This window comes from Stigmatopora argus, chromosome 11 (assembly GCF_051989625.1).
Source record: "Stigmatopora argus isolate UIUO_Sarg chromosome 11, RoL_Sarg_1.0, whole genome shotgun sequence".
In the NCBI taxonomy this organism is placed as follows: Eukaryota; Metazoa; Chordata; class Actinopteri; order Syngnathiformes; family Syngnathidae; genus Stigmatopora; species Stigmatopora argus.
The window spans coordinates 7,950,153-7,963,997 of NC_135397.1; the positions used below are offsets into that span (position 1 = coordinate 7,950,153).

Below are 13,845 nucleotides of genomic sequence, written 5' to 3' on the forward strand. Positions count from 1 at the left end.
AGTGCCTCTCTTTGTTCTATCCGCAGATGTGAACGAATGCTCGGAGCTCAACCATCGCATGTCGCTGTGTAGAAATGCAAAATGCATCAACACTGTGGGTTCGTACCGGTGCGTGTGCCTGCCGGGCTTCACGCCTTCCGAAAAACCAAATTATTGCGTGGCGACGACACAGTGAGTGTGGTTTGACTGGACCTGGCGACAAGAGACTGTAAAACTACACGCACCTGCAAAAATACATTTGAAAAATAAACAAACATCAATTTTAAAAATACATTACGTTTCAATCAGAAGCTTTACCAGAATTGTCTTGATTCGGTCATAACAAATTTTAAAACACAATGAATCAAACATCAGTTTTTATGTCTGTTGATTCAGCGATTTCAGTGTTTTGCAACCGTTTTTGAGCTTTGGCACACTTTTTGCATTGCAAAGATTTCAAGACTCACTACTATCTGAAATAGTTCTAATTTAGAACTGTCACCTATAGTCACCATATAAAGTTATTCTCATCAAAGTTTAATCAACAGGAATCAAAGAAACAAAAGTATTTCAATAATTATCAATTTTTCACACCGAACTTACGTCGCCAAAAGTCAAAGTCCCCCGACCCGAACGAAACACTACTTTCACGGGATGTAAAAATAAATTATGTACCGATTTTATTCTCGTCATTTTATGTTATTTATCGAGCAGCCCCGACACAAATTGGCCACCAAGTGACAGCACTCGTCCCATTGGCTCACAGTGAGCATCAGACATCTAGCGCAGGTGCCTATGATAATGGATATTAATGATATAATAAGGTAGGGCATGCAATTTGGGATACTTCTTTGATTGGCTGAAATAGTCAAAGTAATCAATAAAATGTCTGTTCCCATTCCTGAAAATATTGTTTATTTTCTCTACCATAGCACATCATAAAAATGAAATTCTGTGTTTTTTTTCCCCAATTTATTAGACAAAATTGTTGTCTTCCCCTTTAAGTTAACACAATTCAATCAATACAAATCTATACAAAATGATTACATGGTTATATATGCAACAACTAAAATCTGTTACAGAAGATTATACAGACATGAACAGATTTAGTAGACGAACATGAATGTTTTTTAATAGATGGAAATTGATTGAGATGGAAGCCTTTTATTGTCACAATTATGCTCAGATTAAATGACACATTTGCAGATCTATATTTATTTTGTCAGTAAATATGCCTTCATATGACTTTTTTTTAAACTTGAGTTTAGTTTCTATGCAATGTTCCTACATACATTTCCATTTCAGAGAGATTTTCGTTGTGTTTTCTGCACTAGAAATCACCCAAAATGAAACAGCTAATTACTTGACCTTTAATGTTTTGTCTTACTTTATGGAGAATATAAACACAAATGTATTTGTATGTTTTTTAACGACGTCTTTGTGTCTACACAAAGCCTGTAATGTTCACATATTGACAAACTGGGAAAACTGGTTGTTTAGCCCATCTAGTAAAAGTGAATATGGATATTTAAATTCTATTTGGATATTTAAATTCTGTGAACATGTCAAATGTCTCTTTCCCCCTTCTGAATTAAAGCCGGGCACATGTTGATGTTGATGTTATTATTAATTTATCATTTTTATAATTTTACAAATGTTCTCCAAAACTCCTAAATGTATATTTTTTTCATTTATCTATAATATATTTACCTTTTCATGATTTTTGACTATTTTTTTAGCTTTACTCTTTCAATTTAACTTTCTATATTTAGTATTATCTATTACTATTATTTAATGTACTTGTGTATTCCTCTAATGTCTTTCGTATATTTGTTAAATGGAAATTCAGGCATGAAGGAGTTAAACTGGGAAGACGTCTGCAAATGCTCACCTTGCTGTGCCATGGGGCGGTGCTAGATGTACAATCCATTATGACTGGGAGGGTTGGCAGTGATCGGATGATCCTGCCACCCGCTCTCTATCAAAATGGGTTGGACGCCTAGAGTTGTCAAAGGCAGCCGAATGTAAATATGTGGGTTTCCATGATCTGAGTGCTCCACACCAGTACTGTCGCTGTCCAGCAGCTAACCTTTGTTCCCCAGTCAACCGACAATCTATTAATAGATGCCAAGTGTGACAGACAGATGGACGAACGGACAGACGGAGAGGGTGTGCACATGGAAGTTGCTGCATAGAGTTCAGCTCCTCATGTAATGCCATATTTTTGACTCTGCGAGCACCGGGGGATTATGGGATGCATAACAGTTGGCGTGGCTCAGTGAAGGGTAAGTCTCCCCTTCACATTACTACTCTTGGTAACTCTTTTATGCTACTCGTGCATTTTTGTGGTGGCGGTATTTTGAGAATCTTAATAGAAATGATATTTATATTTATTTGTAGCATGAATTTAGAAATAGAAGTGTGCTTTTGGATGTTTTAGAACATTTACAATGCCTCATAAATTAGGCATTATAAATTTGTGTCATAGATCACTAAAGTGCTGGTTATGTTTTGCATATGTTTTTAGTTTTCTCCTTAGTCATTGTTCTCAATAATGGGTTAATTTTGGTGAGCAGGGGTATCAAACGTGTTGCCTGAGGGCCAAATCTGGCCCACAAGTTCTTTTTGTGTGGGCCACTAAAGTGAATTATGCGTATTCACTTCATGTTTCTAGCTCAAATAAAATGTAATGAAAGTTTTAGTAGTTCTCAGTTAAATATTGAGGACCAAGAAATATATATTTTTAGACACATAAAGAAATAAATATTATTTTCAGATTCATACTTTGTTTTTTCATAGTAAAAATTAAATACCACTAAATCATTTTATCCCCCTCTTTTTTTTTCCTCCAAATTACAAAATGTAAACACATTTAAGAAATATAAAAGTATTTTTTTTCACTAACTTCATGTTTTAATCATAATTTAGAGGCATGAATGAATTGACATTTTTACATTTGAACATTGAATTTTTTTAAAACTCTTTTTCCATATTATAAATAACTGAGACAACATTTGCTATCACAAGGCTCAAAAAAGCCATTTGACCATTTTTGCTTCCAAAATCTCTAAATGATCAACTATCAAAATAATTGTCAATTCAATTTGATCCTAAATGATTTGTTCACAGTCACAACCTTTCACCATTTCGCTGAATGAGAAAGACTTAAAAATTTTGACCAAGTGTGTCCAAAGCGTGCCCACTTAAAACATATTTTTACACCTCTGATGTCTATTCAACCTATCAATCTCACCATACCTCATTGGGTTCATAGTGGGATCCATCCTGAACTAATTCCTAGTCAATGGTTGGGCATATTAAAAAAACTAGCATTTTACACTCCAAATGGCGAGAAAAGCCATCAATGATGGCGCTGTCCTCGGCAAACGCACGAACACCGGGCGACCAATCTCCTAACCCCCTTTTGAAAGAACAAAACAATAAAAGTTGGGCTTGTGTTCATTTTGTGCGGCCAGGCAGCAGGATGTGCGGTCAGTGTGTTTTTGTTTAGGGCAGACATTTTTAGAAGCCCATAGAGACAAAACAATGCAAACAACGTCATCACAGAGGAATATGGGATGGGCTGACCCTCTCACACCAATCTAAAACAATGGACACACGCGCAAACATGTTCAATAAGCACTGGGCTTGGGAAGTGAGCGGAATAACAAATTGAAGAAGCATTAGGGAAGAATGAGTCACTCATAATGTTTTGCTCATTTGGAACATTCATCAGTGTGGTCAAAGTAGCATCAATTTGATAGGACGACAACATATTTGGATGCAGGTTTTGTACATTTCCTGCTTCGCTTTTCCACCCCACCTTGCCTAAATTTAGCGCCCTTTCAGGCAAGCCAATTCACGCAGGCAGGAAAACTAAGTTGGGCAAACAATGGACGGAAGTCTCATGGCCATATGGACAAACATGTTGTGAAATGGGAACGGTGTCAAATGAATGTGAAGCTGCTCGCAATGGTGGCGCAGACTTTTGAAGGCTTTCACAGAGAGGGAATATTCCAAACATTGAATATTCGCGGTTTAAATCATCGACAGCCTAATCGTAAATGAGGTATGTGCAGTGTGATTTGAGATTTATGTTTATTCTATCTCTAATCTGTTAGTATGATGAGAGGGCTACTACAGTTTATTTGAATGTTTTTTGTGATTGTGACTTGACACCTGTCATAAATATGAATGATGGTGACAGATGTCCTAAAGTGTTCATTGTTAACCACTTTTGATGCAAAGTTGGCTTTATTCAAGTCTTTGGTTTGGGGTTTAATTTCATTGTACTTTGTATGCTCTATTCTATTCCATTGTATTCATTGTAAATATTCATGAATAGAGTGATATAATCTTGAGGCCACATCAATATAACTATAACTTATTGTACACTAGGTTAGGTTAGAACTTTATTTCATCCCGTATTCGGGAAATTTCTTGGTTGCAGTAGGAATACAGACACAAGACATACAAGACATTGTAGACCTAGGTAAAAAAAATGGAGCCACCCACAGGAAGTCCACAAGGCCTCAGGTTTATGTTAACTTTCTGTTTTCTGCTGAAATGTTGGTCTTTCTTTTGGAATACTGTATTGAATGAATGAGTATATTTTTACAATGGCAGTCAATGCAATGTCCCAGCCACTATGTGTGTGTGTGTGTGTGGTGAGTGTGTGTGCATGCGCGTGAGTGTGTTGGTGGGTGGTCACATGGCAGAGATCCCGCTGCTCAGGGTCGTTGTGTTTACTAACAAGAGGAAGAGGAGGTCATATCGTACGCTCTCCTCTAATCAGCGTTCAAATGTCGTCCACAGTTTGGCGGTCTCGCTGGGACGGATAGTTTCTTCACATTCTGCTTTTCACTGGGTAAGAGCCGTTCTATTATTTCCACTGGGGGTCTTAGTTTATGGCACATTTGGTGAATGGTGACCTTGCTTCCTGTTTTCAATTGCATGCAAGATGTCAGGAGCAGCTGTTTTTTTTTACTATGTCATCTAAAGCGGCAGTTAGGGACTTTTTTTTCATCAATAGCACTGTGGTCAATGCAATTTGAACGAGTTGCAAGTCTGTGTTAAGTTTTCCACTCTTGTTTTGGAAAATAAAGGCTCAAAATAGATTTTGACGCGTGTCAAGGCTCTGCTTTTGCTTTTTCAAGACTGTTTGATCAGTGTGCTTAGAAGCCAGATTGCACATAAACAAACACACATTATGATGCATCTGCAAATCAGAGGCAGGGACACAGTGACCCATTGTAACTCGGCAGAGAACAAGTCATGCTAAGGGGCACAGCTGACTATAACGTGCATTCGAGCAATAAAAAGCAGTAAAAGTAACGACAAAGATATTTCAGAGCTGCTTTTTGATTCTTTGAGGCTAATGATGACACTATATTTTTTTAAATGACTGATCAACTGCTTGGGCACTCAAGCTGGGAAATAAACATGCGTTCACTATTAAAATATTACAATAATAATTTCAATCTGGCCTCAACATTTGTGGACATCACATTTTGAGTCATGTAGTCCACACTACCAAAATGTTAACATTGTGGTCTATATTTTAAATCATTTAAAGGGAGATATTGTTCGCATAATCTAAAGTTTTACCTTATGTATTTGAAAGAGCAAGTGATAACACGCTTGTATTCTGCAGAAACAGAGCAGACTGGTGTAGAACTGTGACCTTTGTCCTTCTACTGACCAATCAACATGGGATCTTCAACATTGGGAAAGGCGGCTTCTCTTGACGCTCTCTTAAATGAATGCATCAATGCATTTGGTGAGTGATGCACAATGACATTTGAAGTGTTGATGCTTCTCTTATATTACAGGGAGTCCTTGAGTTATGACCAATTTCAAAAATTGCAATTCGCTGACTTGGCTTTTTGTCTTTATCCTTTTACTTGTTTCACAGATGACAACGGAGAGCTGCAGTCCAACCTCCCTCGTATTCTTCTGCTGATGCACCGCTGGTATGTTACATCTTCGGAACTGGCTGGAAAACTGCTGATGATATATCCCTACGAACATGTTGGCTGCCATTGGCGGCAATAGACGTGCAATCGCGTTTGTGAAATTGTGATAACCATGCGACAGAGTTTTTTTAAAGGAGCACCTTACATTCTTTTGCTGTGAATTTAAATGAGTCCATCACAAGTAGGTGGAGTAAAGTGGGAGGGCCTGAAAGCTGTCATTTAGCCATTGACATTTACCTTAATCATATATCATGCATGTTTGGTTCTACCTATCCATTTTATTTTATTTTTAAAAACAATTCAACAACAACAAAACCTTGACTAAATGATACGTACCGTGACTGCAACGATGATGACTGCCAGAAAACGAGGCTGAAGATTTGTTACTTGATGAGGTAAGACATGTCAATCACACACTTTCAAGAATGATCACAAAGTCACAGATGTGTAATATCATATCATAATGTGTCTAGGTACTGGATAGGGACGTTCCCTGCAGAGTTCAACCTGGACTTGGGTCTGATTAGGATAACAGAGGAATTCCGAGAAGTCGCGGAAAAGCTCAGTTGTGAGGAGCATTTCAAGCTTATCGACATCTCTACCATGTAAGTCAGATGGACTTTTTACGGTATGACTCGCAGAGAGAAATGGACCTGTACCTGGTAAAGCATAGTTTTTATTAGGGCTGGGCAATAATTGCAACATTTTAATCACTATTAGTAGCGTGAGATTAATTACTAAGTCGGCCAGCCTTAGTTTTTCACTCATTTGAAGACTAAAGTTACAACTGAATGATGCACAAAGATGAAAATGATTGAATCATTACTACGACATCCAATTTTTGGGAGCCTCGTCTAATTTTGAAGACTCATCAGCATGACATTTCCGCGTTTAAGCTAACCGCTACCCCCTATTTCTCTCACAATGAATGGTTCCTGCAGTCCTTCGTATGATTGGATGCGGAAATTGACGCAGCGTAAAAAGCACGTGAAGAAAGGAAAAGCTTCGCTCTTGTTTGACCACCTGGAAGCCATGGAGCTGGCGGAACACATGACGTATTTAGAGTTTAAATCCATCAGGAGGATATCGGTACGTACATTTCTTTGCCTTATTTTCCAACATTTTTCCATTGCAAATCACTCTGCTGTACTTTGGTTTCTGTCTCCAGTTTCCCGATTATAAGAGCTACGTGATCCACGGTTGCCTGGTGGACAATCCAACACTGGAACGCTCCATTGCTCTCTTCAACGGAGTTTCCCAGTGGGTCCAACTCATGGTGTTAAGCAAGCTGACACCTCCAACCAGGGCAGAGGTGATCACTAAATACATCCACGTTGCTCAGGTAAGTTCTCCTGAAAGATGCGGCTGTCCTATTAACAAATAACAATTGGTTAGAGTGTGTCATTGAATTATAAAATCTTAATAATGAATCCAGGGGATAATTTACAACAAAAGTCTTCATCCTATTAGAAACTTCTACAGCTGCAGAACTTCAACACTTTAATGGCGGTGGTGGGAGGACTGAGCCACAGTTCCATTTCTCGCCTGAAGGAGACGCAATCCTATCTATCTATGGAGGTAGTGAAGGTAAGTGAACGGCTCCGATCCCCAAACTTGGACGTGATCGTCACTTACTCGCTCCTTTGCTCTTTGGCTAAACGGCGTGAATCCAAACCCAGATGTGGCGTGAGATGACAGAACTGGTTTCTTCCAACAATAACTACTCCATCTACCGCAAGGCCTTCAATGACTGTCAAGGCTTTAAAATCCCCATCCTGGGTGTGCACCTGAAAGACCTCATAGCCATGCACGTGGTCTTCCCTGACTGGGTGGCAGGCAGTAATAAGGTGAACTTAGTGAAAATGCAGCAGCTCTACGCCACCTTCAATGAGCTAGAGTCATTGCAGAGCAGCGTGGCCCAAGTGGAGCCCAACATGGACCTCATCTACCTGCTAACGGTGAGGCAGTACTCGTGTCTTGCTCAACTGGATACAAATATTTGATACTTTTGGATGAAAAAAATCTGTACATGCTGATTACCCCAAACATTCCCAGCTTTCTTTAGATCTTTACTACACCGAGGATGAGATTTACGAGTTGTCGTTGCTCAGGGAACCTCGGAATCCAAAATCGCTGGTAAGTTGCCTTGTAAACCACCATTGTGAAATTCCAGGCAGATCTGGGCCGCCACGTCATTTTGTTGTAATCATGTTTTCACTTGAATCGAATTTCCGTGGTCCTCAGTGATGGATGGAAAACTATAGAAATTAGAAAATATTTATTATTTGTGTCCTTTAGAGTAAAAAAGGCAATAAAAAAGAATAATAATATAAGTGTATTATGATAAAAAAAAAATACATTTTAAAAAGACTATTTACATTTTTCTTTTTTTTTTTAATTGAAAAAAAATGAAAACTTAATATTTACATTTTTTACACATTTAATGAAATGAAATAAAAACACTTTCACATTCTATTAAAAAAATGATGAGTACAAAATATACAGGGTTTTCCGCCCGGGGCCAAGGTAGTTAGTGCGTTTCAGCCCCGCATCCTCACAGGTCTGGTGACGTGGGTTCAAATCCGAGTCGCAGCAAGAATCCTGGTGTGTCCACCCCCCGACACACCAACACTCTGGTGCCCCGCCAAGTCTTAATTGGTTTTGTAATTGGTGCCTTCTTTGCAAAATTTGTGAAGGCAGGCAGGCTGCACCATCTTGGGTGACTGAGTCCAAGCATACTCTAACACGCAAAATGCCTCTTCTTTTGAAGTAAACGGCCTGAAGAGATACAAATGTCAAACATTACACACAGAAACTTGAATTGTTTCTACACAAGCTGTGAAAATTTGAGGTCATTCCAACGAAAATTCTCAAAATTATTGGCCTACGAAATGGGGTCAAACATTTTGGAATACCCTGTAGGTCTAATAGTGAATTGTGGCAGACATAATTTAATTCTAACCATGAGATGGCCTGCAAAAGCACGAGTTTGACACCCTTGATTATTGTTCAATTTTTCTTCATTCGTAAAAACCTTCTCCAAATCTTAACCGTAAGTATTAAATTTCCTCTAGCCTTTGAATCATTTGAGTATGACAGAAGTCCTTTGTCCGTGTCCTCTTGCAGCCCACTTCTCCTACAACTTCCAATAAGCCTCTTGTACCACTAGACTGGGCCTTGGGTGTCACCACCAAACCAGATCCCTCCGTGGTCAATAAACACATCAGGAAAGTGGTGGATGTGAGTGCTCACTCTGCTAGATAAAGTTAAGCGTGAAACCAGGTCAGAGTGACTCCATTTTCTCTCGACTTGTCTTCCAACAGTCAGTGTTCAGGAATTATGACCCCGACCACGATGGTTATATTTCCCAAGAAGACTTTGAAAACATTGCCGCTAACTTTCCCTTCCTCGACTCGTTCTGCGTTTTGGACAAAGATCAGTGAGTACCGTTTGAAATCTGCATTTTTAGAGTCTTAAGAGTTTGTGACTGAATATCACACCATTTTAACTTATTCAATCAATTTCCTATGAACCTGAATATCCATGATCAATGCATGTACATGTACAATGAAATGTTCTAAATAACAGTGCAGTACCTATCGAACATTTTCTATTAGTATCGCAATGCAGACATGGGTACCAAACCGATTAGCCCAATTACCATATTGCAGTGGCGGTCCGTGAATTTCCTAGCGACGCCTTCAGCTGTCGGAATCAATCCAACCCTCAAAAACTATTTTATGGCTATGAAACCTCTACTGCAGCCACAGCTGCGACACATAAAAATCATCAATAATAACCTCATACAATTGAAATATTATTTAGGAATAGAGCCATATTTTACTCACCAAAATCCTTTTTACCTGTACACTATCCATCCTCCTTTCTTCCCTCCTCCTTTTCTATGGCCATCAAAGCTAATGCTGAAAGTCGAGCCTGTACTATCGTATATCTGGCATAAGTTTTTTTCAATTTAGTCCTGAAAATGTTCCTTCCCGGTTGTGAAAGGCTTGCTTGCTTTGGGTTTGTCTGACTTTTCTTATTGATGTCCAGCTTTTTTTCTTGAAAAGTCCGTCTTGAAAATGGCTTTGACAGTAAATCTGCAAAGAAATCCATTTCTTCTCCTTCAGCCATTGTGGGTTGACAAAACTGCTATTAAAACAACACAACAATATATTTGCTTGTGCAGCTCACTCCAGATACAGTTTGGTAGCTCTGGCTTGTCCACTCTAGCACAAGCCAATCATAGTTGGTGAAAGCGATGATGTATCCCTACGCCTGCGAAAAAGGCCTTGGTGTCACTAAATCGAATAACGATTGGTTAAAGCAACAGTCTAATTGACGCTTGTTTAATGCAGCAGAACCTGCAGAACTGATTGTGAAGGCCTTGAGGCAGATTTCTGACCCTGGCAAAAAATAATGGCTGAAATGTGATTGGTTAAATGCTTCAATATGAAAACACACATCTGGAAGCAGTGCAACCAGCGGGGAAAGCAATGAAAGGAAGCTAACAGACAATTTGGAATTATTTAATAACTATTCATGGACAAAATATAATTAACATCAGTCTGTTATTCAGATATTTCTTAGGCCAGCAGAGAAGGTCTTGAAGGCCCTGACGGCACACCACTGGTGTGTATATATGTGTATACGCGCGCACACACTACATACATAAAAACTTACAGTCCGGGAGATATTGTGGCTTACCTTGCTCTTGTTGGGAAGGTGTAGAGGTATTTTCACCTGACTGCCATGTGGGCAGGTGTGGTTCGACGCCTGGTGTGGAGTCATTTCCCTTAAATAAAACAACTATGTGTAGTCAAGACTTTCCAATAACGACAAAGGGAAGTGTGGCCACTTCATAATGTAGAGGTTCGGTCACCTGACTGTCGTGTGGGCAGGCAGGGTTCGGATCTCGGTGGACGATGAACCATTTTGCAATCAAAAACGACTAAGTCATTCAGTCTTTCCTTAAATAAAAGCACCAAATGACCATGTATAGGTGTGCTACCTCATGGTGTAGTGGGTTAGTCACCTGCCTGCCGTGTGGGCAGACAGGGTTCGACTCTCGGTGGACGATGAACCATTTTGCCATTAAAAAAGACTAAGTCATTCAGTCTTTCCTTAAATAAAAGCACCAAATGACCATGTATAGGTGTGCCACCTCATGGTGTAGTGCGTAAGTCACCTGCCTGCCGTGTGGGCAGACAGGGTTCGAATCTCGGTGGACGATGAACCATTTTGCCATTAAAAAAGACTAAGTCATTCAGTCTTTCCTTAAATAAAAGCACCAAATGACCATGTATAGGTGTGCCACCTCATGGTGTAGTGGGTAAGTCACCTGCCTGCCGTGTGGGCAGACAGGGTTCGAATCTCGGTGGACGATGAACCATTTTGCCATTAAAAAAGACTAAGTCATTCAGTCTTTCCTTAAATAAAAGCACCAAATGACCATGTATAGGCGGGCCGCCTCGTGGTGTAGTGGGTAAGTCACCTGCCTGCGACGTGGGTGTCGAGGGTTCACGTCCCGGTGTCGCCAGTCAACGACTGTATGGTGTCGGCAGTCGGCCGAAGGCCGACTGTCGAACACCACCAGGAACCCCCCCCCCCCCAACTGTCTTCCGGTCAGCCGAAGGCTGACCGGAACATAATTGTTTTGCTGAAAAAAATGACTAAGTCTTTATTTTAATGAAAAAAGGATCATCCATTTACTGAACTACATAGTGTAGTGATCAGTCAAACAACAGCGGGATTTGAACCCCAGCTGCCCACATGGGAGTCAGGTGAACGAACCTCTAGGCCACAAATTGGCCACACTTCACTTTGTCATTATTGGAAGGTCTTGACTACAACTATATAGAAACAATTAAGGGAAAATGTTTCCCGACCGGGATTCGAACCCCAGCTGCCCACATGGGAGTCAGGTGAACAAACCTCTACGCCACGAAGTGGCCACACTCTACTTTGTGCAACCATTGGGAAAGCAATGAAAGGAAGCCAACAGTCAATTTGGAATTATTTTGTTATTAAGTATTGATGGACAAATATAACAAGTATATGATTCAGATATTTTTTAGGCCAGCAGAGAAGGCCTTGAAGGCCCTGACAGCACACCACTGCCATATTGTGTACTGCTTGCATTACTACTGTCTGAATTATTTCTATATAAATGACCCTCCTGGCTGATTCCCTTATCCTTCCTTCCCCCCCACTTGTAACAGAGATGGCCTGATCAGTAAAGACGAGATGATAGCATATTTCCTTCGCGCGAACCCACTACTCCAGTGTAAAATGGGTCCGGGATTTCTCCATAACTTCCAGGAAATGACATTCCTAAAGCCCACCTTCTGTGAACACTGCGCTGGATTTGTATGTATATGAGAATGAACAGAGAACAGTCATTGATTGTTTTTGCATGTAAAAGCCAAGTAATGAAGGAGCAATTTGGTGCACTCACCAGTGCTTGTGAATCTTATTTATTTTAATCTTATCTTACAGCTCTGGGGGATCATCAAACAAGGCTACAAGTGCAAAGGTAATTTGAAAAGTTTTTATCTTTCAAATACTGTACCCCTGTATTATCTATAATACAGCATATTATCTTAAATTAGATACATGAACCATTTTTACCTATTCGGTTGTATTTGCTTTCTGTATATTTATGTTCAAGATAAAAAGAAATAGATTGTCAAACTTTTTATGCAATTATTTTATAACAGCTTACCCTAATAAAAAGGTAATATGATTGCTACAAAGAAAAGGCCTCAAAGTTCATAGATTAGAGGGTAGAATTATGCCCACATTATGAATATGGCTGCTTAGGCAGAAGTCTATATTTTGGGGGGAAATAAGTAACATTCTGATTAGCAAATGATAGGACTATATAATTTTACTTACATCTGCATATTTTTTTAAAAAGGTTAACGTTTAACTTAAGGCAATATTTACTTTTCAATCGACAGACTGCGGCGTCAATTGCCATAAACAATGTCGGGAGCTGTTAGTTTTGGCTTGCAGAAAGCTGCTGCGTTCTTGTTCCTTCGGGTCTGCAACCCCTGACAGACACGCACACAATTCTTTACCCGGCAGTCCTGCCCTCAACATTTGTACGGGTGAGTCCTTCTCTTGCATTTTCGCTGGCCCCATTGAATAATAAGGAAAAAAAATGATTTTGCGATTCTCATTTTTCTTTTAGACAAGGACGAGGTGTTTAGCTTCCCTGCAACGACCTCAGCTCATCCTATTCGGGATACAAAAAGCATTACCCTGATGACTGGCTCGGCCCAGAGGATCTCTGTGCGTCTGCAGAGGGCCACCATCAGCCAGGCTACCCAGACAGAACCTCTGTGGTCGGAACACAGCTGGGGGGCCGCAGACAGTGGATCCCACACCTTCCCTAAAACCAAACACCGGACTCCCAGAGAAAGCTCCAAAAATCAAGCCTCGTGGGAAAACCGAGACAACAAGCAACGGCAGACAGCTTTGATGCAGCGCAGCGATAAATCTGGAAGGGTGCAGAAGACGGCTGTTCGTGGAGAACTCGCACACAGCACACATGACGGGATTGCACAAAGAGGGAAGGTAATGGATGAAGCACTTTGAGGAACAAGGGATGGCATTTGGAGGAGACATTCTATTTTTACATGCAAAGCCAGGTCCTTGTTGGAGTCATTTCAAGGCAAGGTTGAAAGATTGCAGTATGTATATTTAAATAACTTATTTTTTTATATTTTAACAGAATAATTCCACTTAGGGCAATTATTTAACACATTTTTAAACAAAAGCTTCACTATACATTTTATATTTTTTAAGCTAAAGGCCTTACTATACATTGTCTTTTTTACTGGAGGTTTTATATAAACAAATCATCTTGGGGGGGGGGGGTTAAAGA

General features: G+C 39.9%; 2 protein-coding genes across 7 annotated transcripts in view; both read left to right on the forward strand.

The window, feature by feature from the left end:
- Positions 1-1,190, forward strand: part of ltbp1 (latent transforming growth factor beta binding protein 1) — a 32,610-nt gene extending 31,420 nt beyond the window's left edge. For all 4 annotated transcript variants that reach the window (XM_077612777.1, XM_077612774.1, XM_077612775.1 and 1 more), the window contains one exon: positions 27-1,190. In XM_077612777.1, the coding sequence (XP_077468903.1) occupies positions 27-175 (149 nt within the window). In that variant the 3' untranslated portion in view covers positions 176-1,190. The remainder of the gene's footprint in view (positions 1-26) is intronic.
- Positions 1,191-1,510: 320 nt separating this feature from the next.
- On the forward strand, positions 1,511-13,814 carry rasgrp3 (RAS guanyl releasing protein 3 (calcium and DAG-regulated)). Of its 3 annotated transcripts, none has more exons than XM_077612781.1 (17): positions 1,511-2,264; positions 4,795-4,846; positions 5,633-5,758; positions 5,894-5,993; positions 6,287-6,349; positions 6,428-6,559; positions 6,896-7,043; positions 7,123-7,296; positions 7,425-7,541; positions 7,634-7,912; positions 8,010-8,090; positions 9,081-9,194; positions 9,278-9,393; positions 12,176-12,323; positions 12,453-12,489; positions 12,917-13,066; positions 13,150-13,814. In XM_077612781.1, exons 3-17 carry the CDS (start codon positions 5,689-5,691, stop codon positions 13,554-13,556), a joined length of 2,136 nt encoding a protein of 711 aa, XP_077468907.1. In that variant the 5' UTR covers positions 1,511-2,264; positions 4,795-4,846; positions 5,633-5,688; the 3' UTR covers positions 13,557-13,814. The 3 variants fall into 3 exon arrangements, with proteins under 3 accessions (XP_077468907.1, XP_077468908.1, XP_077468906.1); XM_077612782.1 differs by lacking the exon at positions 1,511-2,264 and adding an exon at positions 3,628-4,048; XM_077612780.1 differs by lacking the exon at positions 1,511-2,264 and having other exon boundaries at positions 4,579-4,846.
- Positions 13,815-13,845: the final 31 nt, after the last annotated feature.